Source organism: Leopardus geoffroyi, chromosome A2 (genome assembly GCF_018350155.1).
Source record: "Leopardus geoffroyi isolate Oge1 chromosome A2, O.geoffroyi_Oge1_pat1.0, whole genome shotgun sequence".
NCBI lineage: Eukaryota > Metazoa > Chordata > Mammalia > Carnivora > Felidae > Leopardus > Leopardus geoffroyi.
Genome location: NC_059331.1, coordinates 60,380,544 through 60,407,055, shown reverse-complemented (window position 1 = coordinate 60,407,055; position 26,512 = coordinate 60,380,544). Strand labels below are relative to the sequence as shown.

At 56.3% G+C, this 26,512-nt stretch overlaps 1 protein-coding gene across 2 annotated transcripts; it reads left to right on the top strand.

The window, feature by feature from the left end:
- Window positions 1-7: 7 nt before the first annotated feature.
- On the top strand, window positions 8-24,961 carry LOC123606121 (pachytene checkpoint protein 2 homolog). 2 transcript variants are annotated; one of them, XM_045494074.1, is made up of 13 exons: window positions 8-245; window positions 923-1,088; window positions 2,759-2,888; window positions 3,628-3,683; window positions 4,392-4,482; window positions 6,501-6,573; window positions 9,120-9,183; window positions 9,997-10,083; window positions 10,326-10,432; window positions 12,697-12,850; window positions 15,114-15,226; window positions 16,346-16,415; window positions 16,792-17,689. In XM_045494074.1, exons 1-13 carry the CDS (start codon window positions 154-156, stop codon window positions 16,885-16,887), a joined length of 1,299 nt encoding a protein of 432 aa, XP_045350030.1. In that variant the 5' UTR covers window positions 8-153; the 3' UTR covers window positions 16,888-17,689. The 2 variants fall into 2 exon arrangements, with proteins under 2 accessions (XP_045350030.1, XP_045350031.1); XM_045494075.1 differs by lacking the exons at window positions 15,114-15,226; window positions 16,346-16,415; window positions 16,792-17,689 and adding an exon at window positions 24,608-24,961 and having other exon boundaries at window positions 60-245.
- Window positions 24,962-26,512: the final 1,551 nt, after the last annotated feature.

Below are 26,512 nucleotides of genomic sequence, written 5' to 3'. Positions count from 1 at the left end.
CAGAGGGCGGTGCGCCGCGCGCGGCACTTTCAAGCGCGGGCGGGAGGGCGGACGGCTGGAGAGGCCCGGGCGGTGGCGGCGGCGGCGGCGGCTCGGGGCGCGAGGCGGCGGCGGCCACGCTCCGGCCGGGTCCCCGCTGCTCCAGGCGGCGCCATGGACGAGGCCGTGGGCGACCTGAAGCAGGCGCTGCCCTGCGTGGCCGAGGCGCCGACCGTCCACGTGGAGGTGCACCAGCGGAGCGGCAGGTGAGCCCGGGCGCCGCACCCAAGCGGAGCCGGACGGGCCCGGGGAGGAAGGGGCGCGTGTGCACGTTATCCTCGGACCTGGCGTTTGTCGGGCTGTTCGGTCACCCCAGCCGCCCACCACCTGATCTCTCAGGACCCCAGGCGAACCCCCGTGGTCCGCAGCTTTCAGAGGGGTCTGGGTGTGGCTTGCGTGGGGCAGGCGCCCGGGAGGGTGGACCCTCCCGGGGGCCTGCCTGCCGCCGAGGGGGAGCCCGAGGGGGAGGCCGGCTGGGGCAGTGTGGGAGGTGGGGCGGAGGCAGGTATGGTCCAGAACCTGTCGGCGTCCTGGAAGCCGTCCGAAAGTGTCAAGAGTTTTCCCACGTGAATCACAGGCCTCGGCTTTTGTTAAAATGCGGACTCGGGCTGCAACCCCACGGCTGTGGGAGCTTTGCGCCTTCATTCCTAACAGTAGCAGCGCTAGCGAGAGCTCGCGGCGCACGCCAGGCCTGTGTGTCCGGGCTGATCTTCCGTTGGGGCAGCCCCGGGTGGCAGGAGCTGTTGCTGTGGCCTCTTGGCAGATGGAGGGCAGGGCTTGGCTTGGGGCTGACCCCCAGGTGAGCCCACCTCTGTGCTCTGAAAGGCCTGATTTTGTAGAAGGCACTTGTTACCATCCTGACCTCTGTGTCTTGTGTTCCCAGCACTGCCAAAAAAGAAGATATAAAGCTGAGCGTTAGAAAGCTGCTCAACAGACATAACATTGTGTTTGGTGACTACACGTGGACCGAGTTTGATGATCCTTTTCTGAGCAGAAACGTGCAGTCTGTGTCTATTGTTGACACAGAGTTGAAGGTTAAAGACCCACAGGTGACTAATTCATATTGCCAAGAAATCGCTAATCCATGGTCGAATACAAAGTCAGTGTCATGGGGGCACCAGACTGGCTCATTTAGCAGATCATGCGATCTTGATCATTTAGCAGATCATGCGATCTTGATCCTGGGTTCATAGGTTCAAGGCCCACGTCGGGTGTTGAGTTTACCTTAAAAAAAAAAAAAAAAGCCACGTCAGTATCATGGCTGTCTGCTCGCTGCTTTGGTGGTGTGTTGTCAGAAAGTGGTTCGTTTATCTGTTGCTTTGTCTGGGAAGAGCCAGGTGCTGGGAGTGGGCTGGCCCCGGGGTCAGGATGCTCACAGCACAGTAGGGGGACCATTGGGAAAGCAGAACGCAGCGCCGTGGAATGGGCTGTGCTGATGAGGCCTCCGTCCCTGCTCTCTGTCCTTCCAGGCAGCAGATGTCCATGGACCGCTCCACCGGCATAGACTGTAGGAGGCATGGGGGCTGAGGGATGAGATGGGCCTTCCGTGGAGAAGGGCTTCGTCTAGTCTGGCGTGCAGACGGCCTCGCCCACCATCTTTGTGGGAGAGGGTGGGTGTGTTGGGACCTTTTTGTCACTATACAAACAACCCAGTGTCTGATACATCCCCTCTATCCGCATGGCTCGTGTCTTACAAAGAATCAGTTGGGAAGCATTGGTTTGGCCCCAAAATTTTGCTTAGAAGGTGGACCTCTCCTTTCTTATACTGGGACTAACGTTTGTGTCTTTGTCAGTTTTGGGGTATTTTAAAAAAATTCTTTAATGTTTATTTTTGAGAGACAGAGCATGAGCAGGGGAGGGGCCGAGAGAGGGGAAGACCCAGAATCCGAAGCAGGCTCTAGGCTCTGAGTAGTCAGCACAGAGCCCGACGCGGGGCTCGAACCCCCGAATGGTGAGATCATGACCTGAGCCGAAGTCGGACGCTCAACCGACTGAGCCACCCAGGTGCCCCGTGGCTTTGTGACTTTTACCCATCATACTTGATTTTGGACAGCTTGGAGGACGCAGAGGCGCTCTCCACGCTACTGAGGGAGGACAGGTTAACGCAGCCTCAGTGGAGGGCGCTGGGGCCAGCGATTAGACGTTTTAACGTTCTCATCTTTGGCTCTGCCTGTTCACCTAGAGAAATTCATCTTCAGACGTAATTATGTGATTTTGTAGAAGTGCAAGGGCGACTTTCTATATGTTGTTAATAGTAGCTGACAACTCGAAATATCTTGGTTATCCGTCAGTTAGAGGTTGACTAAGCGGATGATACGATCACAGTAAATACGACGTAGCTGTGAAAAAGCAGGAAAGGCACAGTTAGAAAACTGTGTGGTTGAATCCGTTTTTGGTCAAGTACGTGTGGCTGTGTGAGGTTGGATGGGCGACTTTGACAAACTTCACTCTGTATCGTTTGTACGTTTTCACCAACCACGTAATTTTCACGATTACGAAGAACAATAAAGTAGTTTTTTAGTCAGAAGGGGAGAGAGAAACATCTTAAAGAGTTGATACCGAATCTGAATATGATAGGCTTTTTTCCTAATCTACGAACGAGTTTCTAACGTTCTGCATATTCAATTTTTATCTTTGGACTTTACCGGGTAATCGTCATGGCTAGAATTGGGAAGGGAGTTCAGTCTGTGTGGGTTGATTGCTCTCCCTCTCATCACAGCCCATCGACTTGGGTGCCTGCACGATTTCACTTCACGTCTTCCAGCTGAATGAGGGCGGCCCCAGCAGTGAGACTCTGGAGGAGGAGACCGAGAACATAACTGCCGCGAGTCACTGGGTCCTGCCCGCAGGTGCGTGAGCCCTGGCGCCGGGCAGTACGCACCTGGGACACGAGGTCAGGGGTCGGCATGTGGCCTGCTCTCTCCACGGCAGTTAGCTGAGGAGGTTGTACTCATCCATCTGTTTTGTAGGCTTTCGGGGTGTTTTTTTTTCTTGTGGAACAGAGAGCGCATCACAGAAGATAAAAGCAGGGGTCTCCGTTGTGAGGCTGTGTTCCTGCAGGCGGGTCCCTCAGAGATGGTGCTGAGAATCCGGAGGTGCTCTCTCCTTCCCGGTCGGTCACCTGCCGGCCCCTTCCTTCCTCCTGCCTTCTCCGTGCTTCCCTGTGGACTTTGCCTGGGTTCTAGCCGGTGGAGTCCTCAGCGTTTACGTGTGGTGTCGTGACAGCCGGCCCAGACCTGCCTCTGCCCCACCCAAGTGCTGGCTGCTGGGGAGGACGGTGGGGCAGTCTATGTGCTTGTGGGAGAGCTCAGGTCCACAAGAGATAATTGCGCGTGGTCACGTGATGAAAAAGTAACTCCATACTCCATTCGGTTGTCTGTTGAAAGCTGAGTGACTGGCAGTGATTTTGCATCTGTAAAGAAAAATTAAACTTTTAAGAAACAATTCAAAAATTTAACTTCCCGGTAGTGAGACTCTCAGCCTGTGGTGTGTGGTGCGGTGGAGAGCGTCAGTGACTCGGGGCAGACCTCACTGGTCATTGTGGTGCTTCTTTTCCTAAAATTAGGTTTTTGTTTTCCTCTCTCCCAGCTGAATTCCATGGGCTTTGGGACAGCCTGGTATATGATGTGGAAGTCAAATCTCATGTAAGTTGCTGTGCTAATTTTGCAGGAAGTCCCGGCTGTTTGAGTTGGGATCAATATTGTGTTGCCCTCCAGCATCTTGGAGCCCCGTGACTCAAATAGGCTTTTGGGAATTTATGGCTCCTGGCAGCCCGTGTCCCGGGTGTCTGTCCCATGGGGGAGGAAGAGGAGGGTGCAGAATGTAAAGACAGCTTTCACCGGATTGTGCTCTTAATGCACTGGGACCGAGGAGGCAAGGCCAAGGGGCAGACAGAGCAGGTCGGCAGGTCTGAGCGAGCGCCAGCTCGTCTGAGCCCCCTTCAAGGGGAAGGGTCCTGCATGCCGTGGGGGACACTAGAAGTCCATCCCCCACATCACCCGGGCTGCGCGACCACAGTCCTGGCTGTTGTCCTAAGTGAATGTGCTGTGGCTTGCCCGCTGCTGTGTTGTCCCAGAGGTAGGAGCCCACTCATCACCTGCTAAGTCTTGTCCTTTGGCGGGACCCCTGTGTTTGTCTGCATACTTAGAGTAGCAGCAGCCAACCTGGTCTCGTACGTTTGGAGTTTCTTCCAAAACGAAAGCCTGTGAAGCATCCGGCACTCGGCGCCAGCAGTCGCCGAGGGGTGGTCTGGCGCCCGGCCCCTCTCCTCGGGCACGAGCTCCGGCAGCACATCTGGTGGGAACCTTTGCCTTGTCCACACCTCCATCTGCATTTTACCTTTCTTCGCTCAGCTCCTCGATTACGTGATGACAACCTTGCTGTTTTCAGACAAGAACGTCGACAGCAATCTCATCACCTGGAACCGGGTGGTGCTGCTTCACGGTAAGAGCGTGTGGAGTTTTCTTTATTTAACCAGGTAAACCGTGTGAAGTCAGGCTTTTTTACTTGTCCCGCTGACCTTCAAGGGGTTACAGTTCTGTTTTCTGATGCAGCCAGAGCTGTCCTCGAACGTCCCCTCCCTGAGAAGCCACTCTAGCTCACGTTACCCTGGGCATGTGTCACCTGACCCTTCACTCAGCAGCTGCCTGGTCTCTGCCTTGTGACTCTTCTATGTTATTACGAAACTTCTCATATAACTGCCTAATTCCCCCAAGGGATCGCACAGTCCTTAGGGCAGGAACTGCCTCACGTTTTTGTAGTATTCCCAGGGCTTCGCTTCGTGACCATAAACCGCAGCAGCCCTGCTTCACTGAAATTCTGTCTGAATCTTCTCAGAGGAGAACGTTGGATTTTTTCTGGATGTTCCTGGTTAGAAAGAAATCGAGAGAATGCCCAAATAATAGTGAGGTGGGGGTGATTAGCTTCTGAGACCAGTTAAGACCATACGCTTCTGTGGAGTCTTAAAAATCTTTTATTTTCTGGGGCGCCTGGGTGGCGCAGTCGGTTGGGCGTCCGACTTCAGCCAGGTCACGATCTCGCGGTCCGTGAGTTCGAGCCCCGCGTCGGGCTCTGGGCTGATGGCTCAGAGCCTGGAGCCTGTTTCCGATTCTGTGTCTCCCTCTCTCTCTGCCCCTCCCCCGTTCATGCTCTGTCTCTCTCTGTCCCAAAAATAAATAAACGTTAAAAAAAAAAAAAAAAAATCTTTTATTTTCTTCTAAGATTGTATTTATTTGTTTTGAGACAGAGCGCACGAGTGGGGGAAGGGCAGAGAGAGAGGGAGAGAGAGAATCCCAAAAAGGCTCCACGCTGTCAGCACAGAGCCCAACTCGGGGTTCAGTCTCACAAACTGTGAGATCTTGGCCTGAGCCGAAATCAAGGTTCAGATGCTTAACCGAACCACCCAGGCACCCCCAACACGGGGCCTTTTAAACCGCAGATAATCTCAGCATATTGTCCTGATACTGGGTTCTGAGCAGACCATCCGTGGGTATTTTGATTAGTGAAATCAAGTATTTCCCGTTTAGAATGGGCTCTATGTTTCTTCTTTAATTATCAAGAATGCACTCAGATCAGATTTGAAGGTGTCTGCATCTTCTGGCAGATGCATTTGTCCCTCTGTGTTGGCGTCTCAGCTGCTGCCAGGCCTCCTGCTCAGTGGCACACGGGGCAAGAAGCTGTACGAGCAGGGCTTCGCCTGCTGCTCTTCTGGTTTAGTGTGGGCTGCCGTGGAAGACGGGGATGCTGTGGGCTGCAGGAATGACAAACGTCAGTGCCTTAAGAATCCAGATGCTTGTCGGGGCGCCTGGGTGGCGCAGTCGGTTAAGCGTCCGACTTCAGCCGGGTCACGATCTCGCGGTCCGTGAGTTCGAGCCCCGCGTCGGGCTCTGGGCTGATGGCTCAGAGCCTGGAGCCTGTTTCCGATTCTGTGTCTCCCTCTCTCTCTGCCCCTCCCCCGTTCATGCTCTGTCTCTCTCTGTCCCCAAAATAAATAAACATTGAAAAAAAAATTAAAAAAAAAAAAAAGAATCCAGATGCTTGTCATGAAAGGTGTTTGACCTTCACGAGGTGACTTAGCGAGTGGGTTTTCTAGAGGACGTGTGGGGACAAGGAGGGTGTCAGCGAAGTTGGAGACCAGGAGATGTGCTCGCTCTGGATGCTGAGGGGACGCACGGGCTGGGGGGCGATGCTGTGTTGGGGACGTGGAAGCCAAGAGTAGAAACACGGGCCGAGGTCAGACAAGGAGAAAAAGGGAAAGCCTTGGGAAGCATGTTAATATTTTGCAGCATGCACACTGCTAGCCGACTTCTTTGTGGGCTGCCCGGCAGTACTTGGGGTAACAGCATTCGGAGCTCTGAGCCCCACTCCTTGCTGTGTGTGCCGGGGATGATGCAGCTCCCGTTGTTTTAAGGGATTTGTTACCACGCTGACTTAAAAACACATCTGCTTGGGTTTTGTTACAGGTCCTCCGGGAACTGGAAAAACATCCCTGTGTAAGGCACTAGCCCAGAAATTGACCATCAGACTTTCGAGCAGGTAACTTCTGGTAATTCGAGAAAGGGGAGCAGCAGGACCGGGTCGCTTGCTCTTCATGTGTGACATGGAAGCTGTTTATTTCTTCATAATTTTCCTTTACTAGTAGCTCCCTCTCTCTCAGAGCACATTCACTCCCGTACTGAGCACCGTTCTGAGTTAAGAGTTTCAGTCTTTTACGTTTACGGCGCTTGCTTTCACGATCAGCACGTGCTCTTTGGTGACTGTCCCACGTGTGTGTCAGAATGCAGTCTGCTCTCAGGGCCGGATGCTTGCTGCTCTCGCTGATGGTCTCCCATCCTGTTGCCTGAGAGAGGCATGGCCAAGCTAGGGGGGGATTTGTGTGTTTCTCCTTGAGTTCTGTCTCTCTCGGGGCTTATGATGTCATCGCGTTCAGACACCATTCGGCCGTTATTTTCTCAACGAATTCCCCCTACACACACTCACTTTCTAGGAACAGACCCATTTATTTGCGTGTTCAGCTGTTTGATATTCTCCCCTGGGCCACCAATGTGGCTTTTTTTTCTTTGAGGATTTTAGAATTTTCTGTGTTCCATTTTGGGCAGTTTTCTAAGATGTCAAATCTGCTTTTAATTCAGTGACATTTTCATTTCTGTTTGCAGATTTTTCTTTTCTGGCTGTTCCACTTGGTTCCTTTTATACTTTTCGATTCTCTCCGCATTATCCTCTTGTTAAAACGTTTGAGCCAGTGTGTGGTCACCATTTCACAACTTTCCCTTACTAAGCCCGTCCTTGTTGTCAGTTCCGGGTCTTTCTGTCGACTGGTGTTTCTCCCGGTTTGGGGTCCGTTTCTGCTTGTGCTGTCAGGTGAGTTTTGGTTGAACGCAGACGTTGTTTTTGTCGGGTTTTGTTCTGCTAGGCATTGCATTTGTGATTTAGGGCAACTTTCGAGGTTTGTTTTTAAGCTTTACTGGAAAGGAGTCCAGACTTAATAGTGAAGTGAGGCCCTTCTGGGATCTCACTTGGGCACCCTGAGTGATAGCGGGTACCGTGCATGTTGGCCATTGGGAACTTGAGCTTCCCAGCCTGTGAGCACCAGGAGCCGTGCCCCTCACGGCCCTCCGGCCGATTGCGATTTCCGTATTCACGCACGCCCGAGTGTCAGCAAAGACCCAGAGGGACCCCGTGATGATTCCTGGAGCTTTACTCCTGCGTGTCTGCCTCCCCTCTGGAACTCGGCTCTGCAGCCTACAGCTGCCTCAGGCTCCTCGAACTCTGACCTCTGTGTCCAAGTCAGCGCGGTGGCTGTGCACGTCTTGGGTCCCCTGCAGGGTCGCGGTTGGAAGGCGCTGTAGGCAGAGAGCCAGAGCGCTTGCAGGCTCCCTTGGTCCTGTCTGGGTGACAGTCCTGACGCCTGCTGTCTGGCGCCATTCACGGATGCTGTTGCGATGATTTTGTCTCCTTTTCCGGTTAATTCAGGGGGTTGATCTGAGACTTGTTACTCCAGCGTGTATCCTAGGACGAATACTTTATTTTCTTCCCTTTCGAAAATGTCCCGTGAGTATTTTTGTGTAGGGAAGTTGCTCTTTTTCTACCTGTTATTCTGTGTGAGCAACTTGGTTTTGTCCTGACCTGCCGAGGTGCATCTGTGCCTTGCAGATCTCTTGGAGCCGTTACCTGAAACCTGGACGCCGAAGATGTTCCCGCGAGAAAGAAAACTTCCTGCAGTACCCCCGCCTGGAAACACGCATTTATTTTGTGGCTTAGAAATGCCAGAGAGAAACCTTAGCAAGCCTTTGTTGCTCACCTGATCGAAATGCCTTAGGGTTGATTTTGTTCAGTATTCAACCCAGCCTTTACTCCATTAAGTTGTCTGTCTCTCGCCTCTTCGGTAAACAGGATTAGCGGATAGCCAGTTGCAATTTTTTGAAAGGGGTTGTCTTTCTCGTGTGGACTTTCGAGGCATCGGGGACGGGGCTCGGCTTCCCTTCTGCCTCCGTCTGGCTCCCTGTTTGATTTTAGTCAGAACTAAGTGCGTCCAGGTGTCCCGTGTGCACAGAGGACCAGTGCTGGATTGCAGTCTGTCAGCATATACTGAGGTTGCCATCGGGGCCTCCGGGTGCCCCTCGGCCCTGGGGTCCACAGGAAGTGAGTTTTTGCTGGGAAACAGATTGTCCACTCGCTGGGTTTATGGAGGGAGGAAAACGTTCAGCTCTGGCCAGAAAACGTCTGACGGTTACGTTTTGTTTTGCTACCACGTTACTGCTGGTGACGCTTCTCAGAGCACCTGAGACGTCAGTTACGAGCAGATGAAAAGTGAGAGAGATGTTACTGTTGTTTTGACGCAGAGATGTTTTCCAGTTCAAAACCCTTAGTTTGCTTCAGCTAGGACCGCTGATTGCATGCTGTTAGATTGTCGTAAGTACTGGTGCAGGCTGCTGCACCAGGCCCCGTTGGTAGCTGTGGTGACTTAACCAGTTAGTGGGCCGCGGAGGGATGCTGGGTTAAAGCAGAAGTGTTGCCGCCCCTGGGGGTGCCGTAGGAGCGATTTGGAAGCCACTCGTTGTAACTCTGTTTTATCATCTCAGGTACCGGTACGGCCAATTAATTGAAATAAACAGCCACAGCCTCTTCTCTAAGTGGTTTTCGGAAGTAAGTATCAGCATCGCTTCTGCTTGTCGGCATTGTCAACCATGTAGGTGGACGGCTGTCTCGTAGAGTAGGCAGACTCTCCTCCGAGAGCTTCAGACAGAAGTAGGTAACGTGACAGTAGGGCGGACTCGCGGTCGGAGGGAAGTTCCAGAACTGAGCGGTAACTTGGAAATAGGCCCGAGGGGACCCTCTCCTGGTGGCATCCAGACCTTTAGGTGGGACAGACACTCAGCTTTCTCTGAGGACGGGACCTGCGTTCAGCAGAGGGCTGCATCCTCAGAGAGCACGCCCTCAGGGCTCTGAGCCTCGTTCCTCTGTGTTCCTCTGTCCAAACCGTGGGGCTCGGCCAAGGTGATGTTGCAGGTGCCTCTCAGCACAGGAGAGCTCTGCCCGGGCACCGGTGCAAACAGATCCCTCCAGAGGGTGGTGAGCCAGGACGCGGAGCACCCGTAAGGAGTGCACTTAGCTTGCATCCATGACCCATCTTGTTCCTGGTGGGGCGGATGGCAGGCAAAAGGAAGGAGGGAGGGCGCTGAGGCACCTGTGTGTGCCAGGCGGCTCAGGGCTGAGCCGGCGTGGGCTCGGGCACGCTTCCTGGCACGTGGAGCGGGGCAAGGGGATCGTGTGGGTCGGCCTCTCCCGTGTGGCCCTGGCTCCTTGGATTTAGGGATTTCTGCAGGGGGCCGTCAGGAGGCAATGGGCTTGTGGGGCCACCTGGGGTCATAACGAGGCTGGGCAGGGACGGCAGATGAGGGTGTGCAGCAGGCGGTGTGAAGCGTACAAGTCAACATTAAAGGAGTGTTTTGGTTCCAGAGTGGCAAGCTGGTAACGAAGATGTTCCAGAAGATTCAGGACTTGATTGATGACAGAGATGCGCTGGTATTTGTGCTGATTGATGAGGTAGGCGCAGCTGGACATCACACCCGTGACTGAAGGAAATTGGACCCCTGGCTGAGTCCGTCCTCCATCCGGCGCTCCTGTCACGCAGCCCTCTCCTCCCCGGCGTCCCGCACGTCGAGCTCCTGGCATAGCGGGCTCACGCGTACCCGTTCACTTGTCCCTCGCTTGCTCGGTTGATGCAGCGCATGGCTGCCCCTGGGGTCGGGTGCTGTCCTATCCGACCTGTCGCCCCATCCCCACAGGTGGAGAGCCTCACGGCCGCCCGCAACGCTTGCAGAGCAGGTACCGAGCCGTCAGATGCCATCCGTGTGGTCAACGCTGTCTTAACCCAGATCGATCAGATTAAGAGGTAATGCTGACACGGTGGTCTCACGTGAGAAGCCACAGGGAGGGTGTGAGGTGGCCGCACGCCTCTACCCGTTACTCAGCTCCTCTGAGTGGACACACGGCTGCTGAGTTTCGGCCCTTCTCCCACACCTGAGGCGGTGTATCTGCTAAATGCACCGCTTCGGGGACAGGTGCTTTCACTAAGGTATCGGAAACATAAAGCGAAACTCAAGTGTGCGGAGAAGCGCGTGACCGTGAAACACGGCCGCCCTCCGGCACCGATGCCGGCACCGCCCAGTGTTGGTTGGCGTTGCAGGGCTGGCGATGGACAGGCGAGCGCCCCCCGCGTGCGCTTCATGGGGCCAGATTTCACGTCTCCACAGCCCAGCCTTGGCAGGTCCGGGGCCCATGGTCAGTGTGCTCTGAGCCCGTGCAGCTTTAGGGAGTGACTCCTCGTAACCTGACTCGGTCCGGGCCCCCACCCCCACCCCGGATCGCAGCCCTCGGTGGGTCCCGGGAGCGCTCTCCCACTGGGAGGCTGCCCGGCTGCAGAGCTAGCTTGTCCGCGTGGACTGGTGGGGAACCGAATCGTGCCGTGGGCTGTTTCCCGGGCCTCCCGCAGTACGTTTACGGTTTACAACCTGCTGTGAGGGGCTGTAATTTCCTGAGCCGCAGCTGTTGCTGGCCTGCTTGCTTCCGCCCTGCTCGGGGCCAGCCATGCGCCCCTGTAGCCGCTCCTCCTTCCTCCCTGGGCTCTGCTCCTCAGTCTGGTTTCTGCCCCTCCCTTACCTGAGAGCCATCTGCCCTCCCTGGAATTTTCCGCACCGTCAGACCTCCAGCCACCCTTCCCCTGCCTCCACTCTCCAGACCGCCTAGTTTCTGCTGTCAGCCTCCTTCGCTCTTCTGTTGCTCACCCCTCGCGGGCCGGCGGGTCCACCTAGACTGGGCGTCGGACACTCCCGGGGCACTCACTCAGCCCTGCAGCTCCTGCCTCCAGGGTTCCCGTTGACCCGATGTCCTCACTGTGCAGCCCCTGCTCGAGCCAGAAGGTGGGGTCCCGGTGCCCCTCCTGTCGCTGGCAGGAGTGGGGGCTCAGGAGGGAACGGAGACGCACGGGTTTCTGGTTGCCCTCACCCCTTCCTGTGCCCTTCACTTCACGCTTCCTGCTCAGGCCCCTCTAGGCCACCCTTCCAGGCCTTCCTTTGTGTGGGTCTGACTCTTTGGGACAAAGCCCGTCCCCAGACAAGAATCCCAGCCGTGTCATCCCTCCGCCCGGACCCCTGTGACCCGCACACTCCCTGCCCCTACCCTCAGTGGTTCACCCTTGCTCACCCCGCACTACACACCTGTTTCCAGACACCGGGTGAAGCTGGCCTTCCTGGGGGCTCCCCAGGCCACACGCTTCCTGCGGCCTGGCCTGTGTGTTGACTCGGGCCCCGGGGGAGCATCGCCACATCCCCCACACCAAGCCCAGAGGCCTGGGAAGCGTGCTCACGGGATGCCTTGTGCCTGCCGTGTGCTGGCCATGCTGGCCGACAGACTGGACCACGGGGCTCTCTTGTCCTTTGGGAGCTAAAGGGGAAGCAGCCCGTAAACAGGATAAATACCTCAGCTCCACGGCGTGGGGGAGTCCCGAGAGCTGCGCGTCGAGTGCTCAGCTGGCTGTGCCCTGGCAGGTCGATGGGGTGCTCAGGGCGCTGCACACAAAGTGAGAGCTCCGGGGGTGCTTGGGTGGCTCAGGCGGTTAAGTGTCTGACTTTTGATACTGGCTCGGGTCGTGGGATCAAGCCCTGCACTGGGCTCCAAGCTGAGCATGGAGCCTGCTTGGGATTCTCATTCTCTCTCTCTCTCTCTCTCTCCCTCCCTCCCTCCCTCCCTCTCTCTCTCTCCCCCCCTCCCCCCCGCCCTGCACATACACACTTTCCCTGTCTCTAGAGATAAAAATAAAATTGGGGGGGGAGGAAGAAAAAAGAAAAAGTGAGAGTTTCGCCATGCCACAGTTGACGGAAGAGAGGGAACAGTCAAGTGGGGGTCTGGGACAACTTGCTGGAAGACAGGAGCAACATCTCCTTGGCGCACTGTGGTGCAGCCAAGAGAGCCTGGTGGGAGTTGGGGGCCCGGCAGGCACTCAGGTGTGGGCCCAGGAGGCCTCCTAGGCCGGGTTTGGGACGTGGGGTGCAGCCGGCTGAGACGCTGGCTGAATTCTGAACCTTCGAGGACGGGGGTGGGGGGTGTGATGGAATCATTGAGGCACCGGCCGACTGGCGCTCACTCCTCTGCCTCCAGGCACTGCAATGTGGTGATTCTGACCACTTCCAACATCACGGAGAGGATCGACGTGGCCTTCGTGGACAGGGCTGACATCAGGCAGTACATCGGACCGCCCTCTGCAGCAGCCATCTTCAAAATCTACCTCTCCTGTCTGGAAGAACTGATGAAGGTACGGGGCATTTTTGCTTCCCACCGGGCTTCTCGTGTGTCCTTAGTCGCCAATTCCGAGATGGGATGAGTTCCTTGAACGTGGTATTAACCATCTTAGGTCGAAAACTGCAGTTGGTGTGTTTTGTAGGTTGAGCTGATAGTTGAAATTATTGGGATGCCTGGGTGGCTCAGTCAGTTGAGCGTCTGACTTGGGCTCAGGTCACGATCTCACGGTTCATGGGTTTGAGCCCTGCATCAGGCTCTGTGCTGACTGCTTGCTCAGAGCCTGGAGCCTGCTTCAGATTCTGTGTCTCCTTCTCTCTCTGCCCCTCCTCCTCTCACGCTTTGTCTCACTCTGTTTCTCAAAAATAAATAAATGTCAAAAAAAAATTTAAAAAAAAAAGAAATTATGGCCACCGACTTTATATTTTTGCTCTTTTAGTGCAAAATGATGATTGTGATCATGTGATCGGTCGATCTGCTGGGAGGGGCGTGGAAACCTGCCGGACACGTCCTAGTTCATAGGGAGACCTGACTGGAGGCCACAGTTCACAGGGATGTCATCTGACTGGAGGTCGCAGTTCACAGGGACGTCCTCCTGACCGGGTTGCCGTTCACAGTGTATCATTAACTACGGCATTAACGTCCCTTCAGTCCCGTGTTCTAGCGAGCAGGGAGCACAACGGCAGTGGGCGAGGTGGCACGCTCCCAGTGGGCCTGGTGTAAACCACTCTAGGCAGAACCTGGGTGCTAGGAGTCCAGGGCACTGGGCACAGCAGGCCCGAGGCAGGCAGTCCCTTCCCCCAGGGGAGCGTTCCTGAACCCTCATTCTGGGAGGTAGGCAGTAACCAAGCCAACCGACGGACGGGGATTTACGTGCTGATCGTTGGCATGACGTTGTCGTAACAGGATGGCGGGGGTGGGATCGACCCCCAGCCCGGCGCCACAGAGCTTCGGCGGGGATCACACAGCCCCCGACGGGGATGGGAGGGCTGGTCTGGCGTGTGCACCCCGTCCCACTTTGCTGCGGCACGGAGAAAGTGGCGGCCCCGGGGAGCCTTGACCTGAGGTCCCAGGTGAGCTCCGGAAAGTGTTGGTGCCGAGAAGTCAGCGTGATGGGATCCCGACGGTGGTCACGCTCCTACTTGTGCTGCGCATCCGGGAGATGTTTCGCCGGTTAACGTACGAACTTTTTCTAGAAGCTGAGCGTGTGGGACAGGGGTTCTCAACTGGTTTGCAGGAAGTTAAGCCATTCCGATGACGGAGTGGAAATTTGGCCAGTCCTGAAGGCTGTCGGCCTGTGCCTGGCCCACTCCGTCAGGAGCCCGCGGTTGTCGCGTGCACCCGGAGGGGCAGCGGGGGGCAGTCCCGGGGAGGCTGCAGGGACCCAGGGAAGCTCAGGAAGGTGAGAACACTCCTGGCATAAACCCTGTTGCTTAAATTTACTCACAGCCTTCACCAGACCTCCAAAACGTGCGGACAAAGCTGTTTGTTCTCCGTTCTCTCCTGGCCCCTAAGTCAGAGCAGTTCGCGTTAGAAGTCGTTCAGTGCTGGTCCCTGGGCGCCCTGTCAGGTGCCGCTTCTTGGCAGAGTGCCTCCCGTGTACAGCCACGTGGCTCACAAGGGAATGAAGTCCAGATCCAGGGTCAGGCTGTGCCACCTGCCACGCAACGGTCTTGTCTTAAAAACAAAAAATGAAGGGGCGCCTGCGCGGCTCAGGTCATGATCTCATGGTTTGTGGGTTCGAGCCCCGCGTTGGGCTCTGTGCTGTCGGCTTGGAGCCCGGAGCCTCCTTCGGATTCTGTGTGTCTGTCTGTCTGTCTGTCTCTCTCTCTTTCCCTCTCCCTCTCCCTCAAATAAATACTTAAAAAAAAAAAAAAAATGGAGACCCTCCTTGAAAGGCAGGCCAAGTCCTGCCTCCTGAGCTCGACTCTGCTTCCCTGGATTGTGATACGCCTTTGAAACCCAATACCGGGCTGGCCTCAGCCCCTCCCGAGTCCCTCTCTGCCCTGACACGTAGTGAAGACACGTCTTGATCAAAAGCACAGAAGAGGCTGGGTCCCCGCTAGTCTCCGAGACGTGTCCCGTCACCCGTATTCTCACCTGCGTTTGAAGGAGCGGGGACGTGCGTGTGAGCGAGAGGGGAGCGGCCTGCGTCCTGGCGTGGCCGTGCTTGCCTTTCTGGGGGAGGCGATGTTTCTGAGAAACGGGCTGCTGTCCCGTGGCCGACAGTGTGCACTCTGCCCGTGAACCGCGCCGTGACGCCCTGTGTCTGTCTCCAGTGTCAGATCATATACCCTCGCCAGCAGCTGCTGACCCTCCGGGAGCTGGAGATGATTGGCTTCATTGAAAACAACGTGTCAAGGTTGAGTCTCCTTTTGAGTGAAATTTCAAGGTGTGCATTGCCTTCATCTTTATAACCTAGAAAAGCGCATCTGTTGTGGTCACGGGCGGTTGTAGCTGACTGTAGCAGCCTGGGGTCGTGGTTTGGGGTCAGAGGACAGGGACTGGGACCCCGAGGCGTCTGTCACACAGGCGCTGGGAGAGCTTTGAGAGCACCCGACCGCCCTGGCCCCAGGCTCCTGGGCCAGAGCGTAGAGGTCCGCCACCCTCCCACAGGCACCGTTAGAAAGTAAAAAGCAGTGCTGTGTTTGTCTCTGAAAAGATAGATATCCAGATGAGGCTCTCGTGACGTAGTCCCGATTTCTTAAAAAACGGCATTTGTTAAATTTTTACAAATCGATGAGAAGGAAAAAGTGGAAGCTTCTGTCTGAGTAAGCAGAGGACGCAGCGGCAGGGGTCTGTGCTTGGTGCTTCGGGAAGTCAGAGAAAGCACGCGGCCCGGCAGCCCTAGGCGTCAGGAAGGAGCGCTCGGCCCCTGAGCGCCAGTGGCTGCACACGTGCTGGGGGCCTGTGGCTGGCAGCGTGGTCGACCTCCCACATGGCTTTGGTGACCAGGGTGGCAGGAAGGGAAGGTGGGGAGATGGAGTGGAGCACAGTTGCAGTGGAGTGAAGGACAATGAGAATTTGGACAAACTAGAGAGAACCGGGGAAGGCCACGGGGGACTTCCGGTGGGCTGTACGGCAGAGATCAGGTGGTAATGCTGGCGGCCCAGAGGCCACGTTGTGACCAGAGTTTGAACTTCATCCTGAAGCCGTGAGGCTTGTGGAAGCTTTTGAACAAAGGGATAGCCTGAAGAAACTAGATTTCGGGTTATCTCTTGAAGAGATTGAAACTGGTCAAGATGAGGCAGAAGAGGGCAGTTCTGACACTTGGACAAAAATAGTTGATGGGGACCAGCCTGGTTTCCTCGGGATCCGTGCCACCGGCCGCGTGCCCACCATGTCGTGCGTGCCTCTCCTGGGCAGCTAGCAGCTCAGGGCGGCAAGCATCCCGTCCCGCCTGGGGCAGGAGCTGAGGACCGGGGGCCACCAGCCCACCTTGAGGCCAGCTATAGGGGAGGGGACTTTCGGAGATGAGGGAAACCGTCCCCAAGCGCGGTTCTGTTCACAGGAAGAGCGAGGGTCTCAGCGGCCGCGTCCTGAGAAAGCTCCCTTTTCTGGCCCATGCGCTGTATGTCCAGGTGAGTCCGCTGTGGCCGCCCCTGCCTCTGAGTGCTCTGTGCCCCCCACCGCTGCCCTATGCCCCCCACTGCCACTGTGTGCCCCCCACCACCACTCTGTGGCGGGGCCTGGCCTCGCGGGGAGTCGCACGTAACACCGTTACGGATCTGACTCACCTCCATGCCTAAGCGACGGGCTTCTGGGCGGGAGGGCCTCGGTGCCTCTGAAGCGAGGAGGTGGCCTGCGGGCATCTCACACACCTCTGCTCACGCTGGGCCCTCCGTGGACTCGCGCGGAGCAGGGCCTCGGAGTCCCCCGCCCTGCCCCATACTGGGGGTGCTGGCCAGCAGCCCCACCGGGGGCACGACCGGCCCATGTACCCATGTCTGCTTCCAGGCCCCCACTGTCACCATCGAGGGCTTCCTTCGAGCCCTGTCTCTGGCAGTGGACAAGCAGTTCGAAGAGAAGAAGCAGCTCTCGCCTTGCGTCTGATCCGGACCCCACCGTGATCGTGGGCACAGTTGGCAGGTGACGTCGCTGCCCAGAAGTCTCCGAACCCTCTGCCCGGGCCGGAAGCCCACGAGGCTGAGTGGTGTTCAAAGCAGTGTGTCGTACGTGACATGTTTTTAAGACGGGATCGGCCTGTCATTTTCACTGTTTTAAAAGATGATTCGAGTTCTGCCGCCTAGGTGTGCTCACTCCATCCTGCCTCTAGACAGTCAGATGCAAAATGCTGACAAAATTGGTTTAAAATAGGCCATGAACACAGGCTTTAAGAAGCAAAAGAAAAAACTACATTGTCTTAAGTAAGAATGTAATCCCAGCGTTAAAAACATCTGGGTCACTGAAATATGAGGTGGCCTTTGCTCTCTGACCTGAGCCTCTTTTATTTGGTGCAAACGGTTCAGAGACTAATGAGTAAAAAAAAAAAAAACCTATTCCTGTGTTCTAGAAATGGAGAAAACAATTCTGGAAGAGTGGGCTTCGCACAAAGGTGCTATTTGTGAGAAAGGTGCAGTTTGGGGATCGGGTGAGTGTGTGCCACGCAGCTCGGCCCCAGGACAGGCGGCGTCGCATGGTTTCCTGCCCGTCGTTTTGCAGTAGCGTTGCGGCTGCGCGCGGTGGCACGTCACCCGCGTACGGCAAGCTGGCTGGAACTTGGCGCACCTCACAGGATGTGCTTTGCGCTTACCTGACGCTCAAATCAATTTCATGCTCCTGTTTTGTACACGTTTCGAAAACCACGTTGGCTTTTGTTACAGAGCTTTTTAAGTATTAAAGCGTATTCCACCAGGACTTTTCATGTTGAGTCTCCACTCCGACGATGTGGATTCTATTGAGACGTTCCCGTGATTATGCAGCTTTTAGCCTGTTTCATGCCTTGAGGTGTCAAAAGGGACTGTGACCATTTATGGGCGTGACACCGAGAGCCGCGTCTGGAACCTGGAGCCTGGCTCTGGCCTCCTCCAGCCCTGAAGGGGGGGTAAGAGCAGTGCCTGTGGGCACCGGGGTCAGGAGAAGAGGGGCGCGTCGTGCTCTAGGAGTGGGGGACCCTGAGACAACTTCATCTCGACTTTGCTGAAATGCCTGGTGTCCAGGTACCTGGATGGAAGGAAGGAGACGGGGGCTGGGCTGGGGCAGATGGGGGGGAAGACAGGGCAAGGGAGACAGGCAGGGGGAAGGGAAGCCCGAGGGACTGGGGACGGCGGGGGCGGGGGCGGGGGCTCCAGAGCCAGACCCTGCGGGCAGAAAACGAGATCTAACCGCAGGAGGCCACCAGACCAAGACCCGTTTCCCAGAAGGCGGGTTCCGGAGGTTCTGTGGGTGCATCTGATGCATCCGCCCAAGGGCCCCTAGAGGGTGGCGCTGCCCCGGGTGGTGGCACAGGAGCGGGTGCCGGGGCTCAGCCGGTGCCCCGGGGTGGACAGCGTGGTCAGCGAAGGCCACCAACCCTGCCACGTGTCCCTCTTAGGCTCTGCGGCCCCTTCTGTCTTCCCCACGTGCCGCGTGTGTCCATATGCATGCCTGGCACTGTCTGGGGCTGTGCGTGAGTATGAACTTCCATGCAGGGGAGGGGGCGGCGGGGCATGAGCGTTCCCAGCTTCTCCTTCCTCCTCGGAACCTAGTTCGCTAGGCGTGTGTAGGAGACAGGCCGTGGGCCATCGCACCCACTTGGCCATCCGGAGGGGCCTGCTGGAGACGGGTGGGCCAAAGTGTGAGGAGAGGGTCATACGTGGGCCCCGAGACTGGGGACACGGGTCCTGGGCTCGTCCCCTGGTACGGGCTGTGTCAGGGGCACTGTGGGTGGCAGCCAAAACCTCCCAGGTGCACGTCGCCGGGCATCGCTAGACACCCCGCTGGCTCAGGGCCGTCCTGCCCACAAGGGGCGGGTCCAAGGGGCAAGCAGAGCTGCGTTCCTGGGGTGGGCAGCCCACTCCTCATGGGCGAAACGCCGAGTGCTGTCCCCTGAAGCCCGGAGGGGCCGTGAGATGAAACTGAGAGAGAGGTCACCTGTAGGCAGGGCAGTGTGTGTGTGACCGCCTTCTGGGCCCCTTTTCTGAGTCTTCCAAATAGCGGGCATGAGCCACGGACCGCTGTAGCCACAAGACCGTGCCTCAGCAGCAGAGGTGTGGGGACCGGGGCCAGGAGGGCCACCTCTGAGCCATGTCTGAGGGAGCCCACGGTCATCACTGCGTCCCGGTTTCCACGGGACCAGGCGGAGAGTGAGCAGAGGTGGGAAGGGCACACCCCTGAACCCTTTCCCACCTGGTGTTGGTTTGGGGAAACCGTCGTCGGGGGTCAGTTCCAAGATTGCCCCCTGCTCTCCCCACTGGCCTGGCTCTCACCACTGGGCAGGGACCCAATGTTAAGCGTGTTGCTTCATTCCCAACGCACACAGCAGGGAAAAAAGCAGGTGGCTCTGGTGAGCTCTCCCCCACGGCTGCTGGCCCCTGCCGTCACAGGCCTGCCGACCCAGCCACCCCTTTCTTGGCTGCCATGGCCCCACGTGGCCACATCTGTCTTTAAGCCTCCAAGGGCCCCTGAGTGGCCGGTTTACTCATCCCTTGGGTCTTGGCCGGGAAATCTGACCCCGTGTCCCAAGAAAGCGCCTGAAGTCCTGAACACTCACAGACCTTCCCCTCCAGCTCCCTCGGTGACACCCTGGGGTGTGGCCCTGGTGCTCCCTCTACGGCTCAGTCCTGGGGACCCGGCAGGTCCCCAGGTAGGTTGTGCTATTTAGCCCTAGTTCGGGGGCCACTTCTGCGAGCTCAGAAGGTCCAGCAGGTCTGGGGAGTTAGATTCGGGACCCATTCACACAGGTGTCTATGCCTGGGTCGTGGTCTGGGATCCCCTGGGGGCACTTGACCACCTTGTGTCCGGGTGCTGGACCACCAAACTCTCCGCTTTTCTGCTGCATGAGCTGTGTTTCTCTGAGTGTCTGGAGCCTCTCTGGCCCTCACACTCCTCTCCACGCATCGTCCGCTGGCCTCAGCTTTTCCTTTTCTGCAGGATGTCCTCACATCCTAGTAACAACCACCCAGTGCCACCGTCCTTGCATTTGTCATTCCCCCGAGCACTTCACGTACCTCTCTGGCCGGCACACCCCCACAGCTCGGGTGCAGTGACGGTCAGCCTCCTCGGTCCCTGCCGCCTGAGCACCCTCCCCGCCAGGCGGTAGGGGCCCCAACCAGAGAGGAAGCAGGATTGGGCCTGGGAGCCTTCAGATGGCCGAGCAGACCCGACAGTTTGGACTCTATCAGCCAACCGGGCCACTGGAGCAAAGACGGCCTATTGGTGGAGCCCCCTGTCGGGAGAAAGGACTGGTCCCTTGAAGCATTCCAGGGGTCACTTAAGAGCAGACACGTTTCGTGGATGCTGGCGGGAAACTCAAGCAGAGGCAGAGGTCATCTCTCGGCACAGTGAGCGGCGTGAGCGCCACGTTCCCTCGTGCTTCTTGTCCCTGCACCCCACAGACACCCAGACCCAACTTACCACAAACGTAATCTCTATCATGTGAGTTCTCACTTAGGACTGGAAACCTTTCTCTATTAGATGAGTTGCCATTCACAGAAACCTGTTTCCTCTGTCACGTGAGTTATCTTTTGACTGGGATTCTTCCTCTTCTACCACACGAGTTGTCAGTAACGGATCGCATTCTGTCTGTATGTCGTCATCTGTGACAGCGGACCTCCTGCCCTGTCTCCTAAACGTATCGGCACCGGGACTTACCACCTGCGGCGGGAAACCTTCGTGGCTGATCGCGTGAGCCGTCAGTGACCATCGCAGACCCTTCCCTTCTTGACCGCCATCTGAACTACCATTTAAGACTGGAGAGCTTTCCATGACCCTGGTTGTCATTTTGGAGTGGAAGTCTTCCTTCTGTATCTCCTCATTATCCTTTACGGCGAAACTCCATTGCTCTTGGATTGGATTGAAGATTGGATTCTTTCTGTGTCCCCTAAGTTACAGTTCATGACTGAAACCCACCCTAGTCTACCAGTTTGAGTCACCATTGACAATGGAACATGTCCTTCCCTATCAACTTATTGAACATTTATTTCTGGAAACTCTTTTCTCTTTTCCTGAGGCGTTTTTGGCTGAATGTCCTCTCTCAGTATTACGTGAGTTATGATCCATGACTGGCTGCTATCTGTCTTTACCACCCGGCTTATCCTTTACGATCAGACACCTTTTTTTCCTCCGTGATTTATCAGTTGTGCCTGGAAATCCTCATTCTCTGTCACCTGAATACTGTTGTGTATCTGCCGAATTTGCAGTTCAGGTTGACAATGCACTTCTCCCCGACATGAGTTATCACTTGCGATGAAGTCTGTTTCTCCGCCACCTGAGCCATGAGTAGCGCCTGGGCTCCTTCCCGTACCCCTCGCGCATCATTTACAACTGGAAGCCTTTCCTTCCCTGTCATGCGAGTTATCACTGTGACTGGCGGTCTTTCTTGTCACCACCTTGAGGCATCCTTGATGACTGGAAGCCGAATTTGCCTCTGCTGAGTTATTACTTTGCACTAGAAGCCTTCCTCTGTCATCTGAATGATCAGTTATGACCAGAAACTTTCTCCATCACGGGACTTACCACTTGAAACCTTTTGCTGTTGTGTGAATTACGGCTTATGACAGGAAACTTTTCAATACCTGTCGCCTGTGCTCTCATGTTTGACAGGAAGTCTTTCTGACTCCATCACCTCTGATCACTTACCTGCCACTTGCCAGTGGTTTGTCCCTGGAAACACTCACCGTCCGTTATCTGACTTATAATCTGGGGCTGCAAGCCTTGAAGCTTTATCCCTGGGAACGTCTGTCTGTGTCACCTGAGTTATTTATGACTGAAATCATTCTTTCTCTATCAAAACTGAATGATCATTTTTGACCAGAACCTTCTCTCCCTGCTGGCTGAGCTACCATTTATCACTGGAACGGTATTATTCTATCACATGTGTTGTTACTTATGAATGGAAACCATCTTTTTCTAACCCCCAAGCTGTCATTAATGACTAGGAATCTTTCTCTGTCCACCGATTTACCACTGGAGCCTTTCCTGTCACCTGGGTCACAATTTATGACCAGAAAGTCCTTCTCTGTTACTTTCGTTACCATTTGTAACCATGAACTATCCTTCTCGACCATCTGAGGTATTTCTGACTGGAAGTGTCCCTTCCTTATCTACCGAGTCACCATGTTCAACCAGCGATCTCTTTCATCACCTATGTTTTCACACACATCAGGAATGGTCCCTTCCCTGTCACCTGACATGGCGTACGTGGAAGAAAGTACTCCTTCTGTGCCCCCTGACTTGTCCCTGATGGTTGGAACCCGTCTTCTACGTCCTGAGTTCTGCTTTGGGGACACCTGTGTCCCAGAGCCTCTGTCCTGCACACCTTGTTTTATTCTTAGTGGTTTTCTTCACTCGGCGGTGGTTTCCTGGGAAAGAGAGCGTGTGGGATGGCATCTGTGAATCCGTGGGTCCTGACCTAGTCTCTGTTGCTGGTTTGAGGCACAGACTTGTCTTTCCCGCTTCACTTTTCTTTGCAGTCACCTGGGAAGGTCACTGTGAGTGTTTCTTCCCGTGGCGTTTCCCCGCCGGACTGGCTGAGGGCTGTGCAAGGAGATGTTGCTCAGTTGTGCCGCCGAGTCGGACTTGTTCCAGAGATTTCTTTAGTCTCCCCGAGACGGTACAGAAAAGGAGGCCTGCTTTCAACCGCTGGGGTTGGGATTAGCAATTGCTCTAATGTAGTTTTGTTTTTTGTTCTTTTTGAGCTTTTCAGAAAACGAGGGCCATTTGCTGGCGCTTGCTGTCGGCTTGCCGAGGTGCCTACAGCCGGACGCCGCTGCTCCACTCGGCCCGGGTCCTGGGCACATGTGACCCCTCGCTCTCCCTGTGCTGGTGGAGGGGTGGCGGGGAGACCAGCCCAGCAGCACAAGGACCCTGCTGCGGCGTCACCGGCCGGTCCCCGAGAGACCGCATCGGCCAGCAGCTCCTCGTCCACACGTAGGCCTGTGATCCTGACTCAGGGAGTCCTGGCGGCTGGGCTGACCCGTTCGCTCCCAGTTGCCCGGAGCCGCTAAGCAGCCCTGTGAAAGGCAAAACCAGGCTGCTGGCACCTGGAATGGAGATTAGGTGACACCTTTGCTTGGAACCACCTGCAAAAGGCATGCTGGATTCGGTTCCCTGAGACGGGTGTTGGCCCTTCGCCCGGCTGGGGGGCCACCGAGGCCCAGGGAGAGGACGCACCTGTGCTCGAAGAGGCAGCGTGTGCCGGTGCGCTGCCCCTGGTCTCTGGCCTTGGCTGCTGCACGCGACTCCCATGACGAGGGCGAGGGACATCTGGAGGGGATGCCAGCCGTCGACCCCGCGGCCACCCACTCCCTCCCCCGCCCCCCTCTGGTGTGGCCACAGAGCCCGGGGAACCGGGGACAGCGTGGCCTCAGGCACAGAGCAGCCCTCACCGGCTCTCAGGTGGGGCTGCCGGCGTCCGCCTCTGCCCCACTTCTGTCCCTGCGGTGTCCCCTCCCCCGTGATTCCTTTCCCGGAGCTGGAGCCTCACTTCTCCCAGAGCTGGCCTGGTTTAGCCACCATGGTGAGTCTTTCAAACCGGACGTTATTTTACATTGATTTGTGAATTTTAAAGACCTGTGCTTAAGCCAAGCACCTGCTTTGGGCTATCTTAATTTCTCCTGCCATCCTGACCCATGTAATTTATGCCCATGTCAGCAGAACCAGCTGTGTTTGGGGCTAGAAAGAGACGAATATCAGCGACATCCTGAGTTGGCTCTGCGTGTGGAGTTGGAGCTTGCATTTGTTTCATCCGTGGGTGCTCACTCTCGTCAAGGCCACCCCAATTTCATGTTTGCACGTCACGCTTCCTCCCGGGGCCCAGGGAGCTGGACGACACAGACCCTTCCCCTGTGAGCACCTCCATCTATAGCTGTATCCACCTGTGATCTTACTCACCTGTGACCACGTCCACCTGTGACTGTCTTCACCTGTGAGCGTGTTCACCTGTGATTGGGGAAGGAACACGTTCTTTAAGTGGCTACAACAAAGTGAGCTAAAGCCAAGCACCTGGTGAGTTTTTTGTTTATTTTCCAGAGAGCGAGCGAGTAGGGGAGGGGCAGAGAGAGAGGGGGACAGAAGATCTGAAGTGGGCCCCGCACTGACAGCAGCGAGCCCGACGTGGGGCTTGAACTCACAAACAGAGAGATCGTGACCTGAGCTGAAGTGGGATGCTGAACCCCTGAGCCACCCAGGGCCCCAGGGCCTAGTTTGTCTTACCCTGGGCTTTGGGCACCTGCCGCTAACACCGTGGGTGTGGGACACGATGTAGGGGTGGGATCCTGCCCCACCCACTGGCCTATAACAGTTATTATATTTTATATATTGTTTATTATATTTACGCATTATATATTATATATATTTATATATTTTACATATTATTTATTATATTTTCTGCTGACACATGACTTCTTTTATTTCCCTTTTGGAGAACAACTGGCACTCTGGCTAGTTTTTATTTGGCCTAATTTTTGGAATGAAAGGGAGGGAGGACCTGTTGCTTAAGTGGGATGCACAGATGGGGAAACCGTGCCCACATTCTGATCGAAGAGACGGACTTTTAGCAGGAACAGTGGAGCACGACACCGGGGCCGGCCCTCTTTTTGTTCCAAAATCAACCCAGAGTTGGTGTATTTTCCAGTTTCCTCTGCTGGGAAACCGGTGGCTGCACATTTATTTAGTGTGACAAGTAAGTATGGCACCCGCCACTCAACCTCAGCGGGTGGCGAGCTGTCGGTTGTGTGTGGGTAACGACCCTGTCTCGTCACCGTGAGAAATTGGAGTTGACGCCTGGTTTGCTCGGCACAAGCCCGTTCGTCGCCTAGAACCTTAGGCAGTCAGTGCTCCCAGACCCTCAGGGACAGACCAGGGGTCCTGGGATCTGTGCACATCCCGACGGTCCGGCCTAGTCTGACCCCCGTCTCACCCCCACCAGCCCGTCTGGCCCCCATCTGGCCCCTGTCTGACCCCTGTCCCCATCTGACCCCACCTGGCCCCCACTTGATCCCTCAGCCCCCGTCTCACCCCCACCAGCCTCTGTATGGCCCCTATCTGGCGCCTGCTTAACCCTGTCTGACCCCCACCAGCCCCCGGATGGCCCCTATCTGACCCCCGTCTGGTCTCCGTCTGACCCCCATCTGACCCATGTCTGACCCCTGTATGGCCCCATCTGGCCCCCCTCTGGCTGGTGCGGCGAGTCTCTGTTCCTGAGGCTCAGCCCAAATGCATCATCCAAACGAGGGGACAGTGGCCTCGAGGATGGTCACAATGGGATATTTCAGAAAGAACACCCTAACATGCCTGGGCTCCTTGCCGACCATGTCCTCTCTTTGTGTCCTTTTATTCCCCACACGAACCCCACTCACATACCTCCGTGTCGTCTCCTGCTAGTGAGTGACAGACATGGAGTGACCCAGCGAGGGTCTCAGGCCAGTGGGGGGCGCAGCCCACGGAGCGGGGCCTCTTTGCCCATGCCAGCCACCCTCTGGCCGCGACCCTCGAAACCTCCGGTTCCCAGCCAGCATTTCCAGTGTCCCTTGCGCTGAGGAGTTTTGAGCGACAACGGAAGGAACGGCACCCTTTCCTGTCCCCTCTCCGGGCAGACGTGTCTAAAGCCTCCCCCGGAGGAGGTGTCCAGCCCTACTCCGTGTCCAAGTCCGGTGTCTGCTCCGCCTTCCACTTCCACACGTGTCCCTGTGTCTTTCCTCCCTTCGACTCTGTGCCGTCCCCTGCCTCGAGTGCATTTCCGTGGGCTGGTCTGCAAGTTCTTTGTCCTTCCTGTTGCCCTGACTCTTCCTGCCGACTCTGAACTTGTCACCGCCTGTGCCCCCTCCCACCACGCGCTCTCAGACAGGGGCTCTGTGACCCCGAACGTGGGGCGCAGAGACATGGCCGCCTGAGCACCCCTCCTGGTCATCTGGACCTCCTCGCTGGTCTGTGCCCTCAGACTTTAGGATGGTGGCCGCAGGCGGGGACAGTCTCGTCATTCTGTAATTCTGGAAACTCTGAACTTGTTTTCCATTTGCTGGTCTGCTCTCTCCCGTGGCCCCAGGTGTGGGCGCCGACTCGCCCCCACACACCCCATGGCTGTGAGTGCTCCCCTGGGCCCCGTCCCTCCCAGGTGCCGCCTCCACGGCCTCCAGGTGCCCCTGGCCCGCGTCGCACTCTGTATTCCAGCCACCGTGTGTTTTGTTTTCTCCCGATGTGTCCCACTCGTTCTCCGTAGCCACTCTCCCTTGTCTCGGAGCTTGGTTACTGTCCTCGTCACGCTCTTAATCGTCAGCTTGGAAGCTTCCCTTCGACAAGTGCTCCAGCGGCCGCTTGGGGGTGACGCCTCCTGGAGTCCAGACATTTTTGCCTTTTGTTCGAAGTCTCCGTTTGTTCAGGTTCATTCGCCTGCTTAGGGTTTTCTCTGCTGCTCGTGCTGAGGTCATGACGCCTCCATCTATCCATCACCAAGATGCCCCTCAGGGATTTGAGGCCAGAAAGTGGTGGGGGGGGCGGGGGAGGGAGGACAGCATGGCTGGTGCCTGAGGCAGGGGTCATC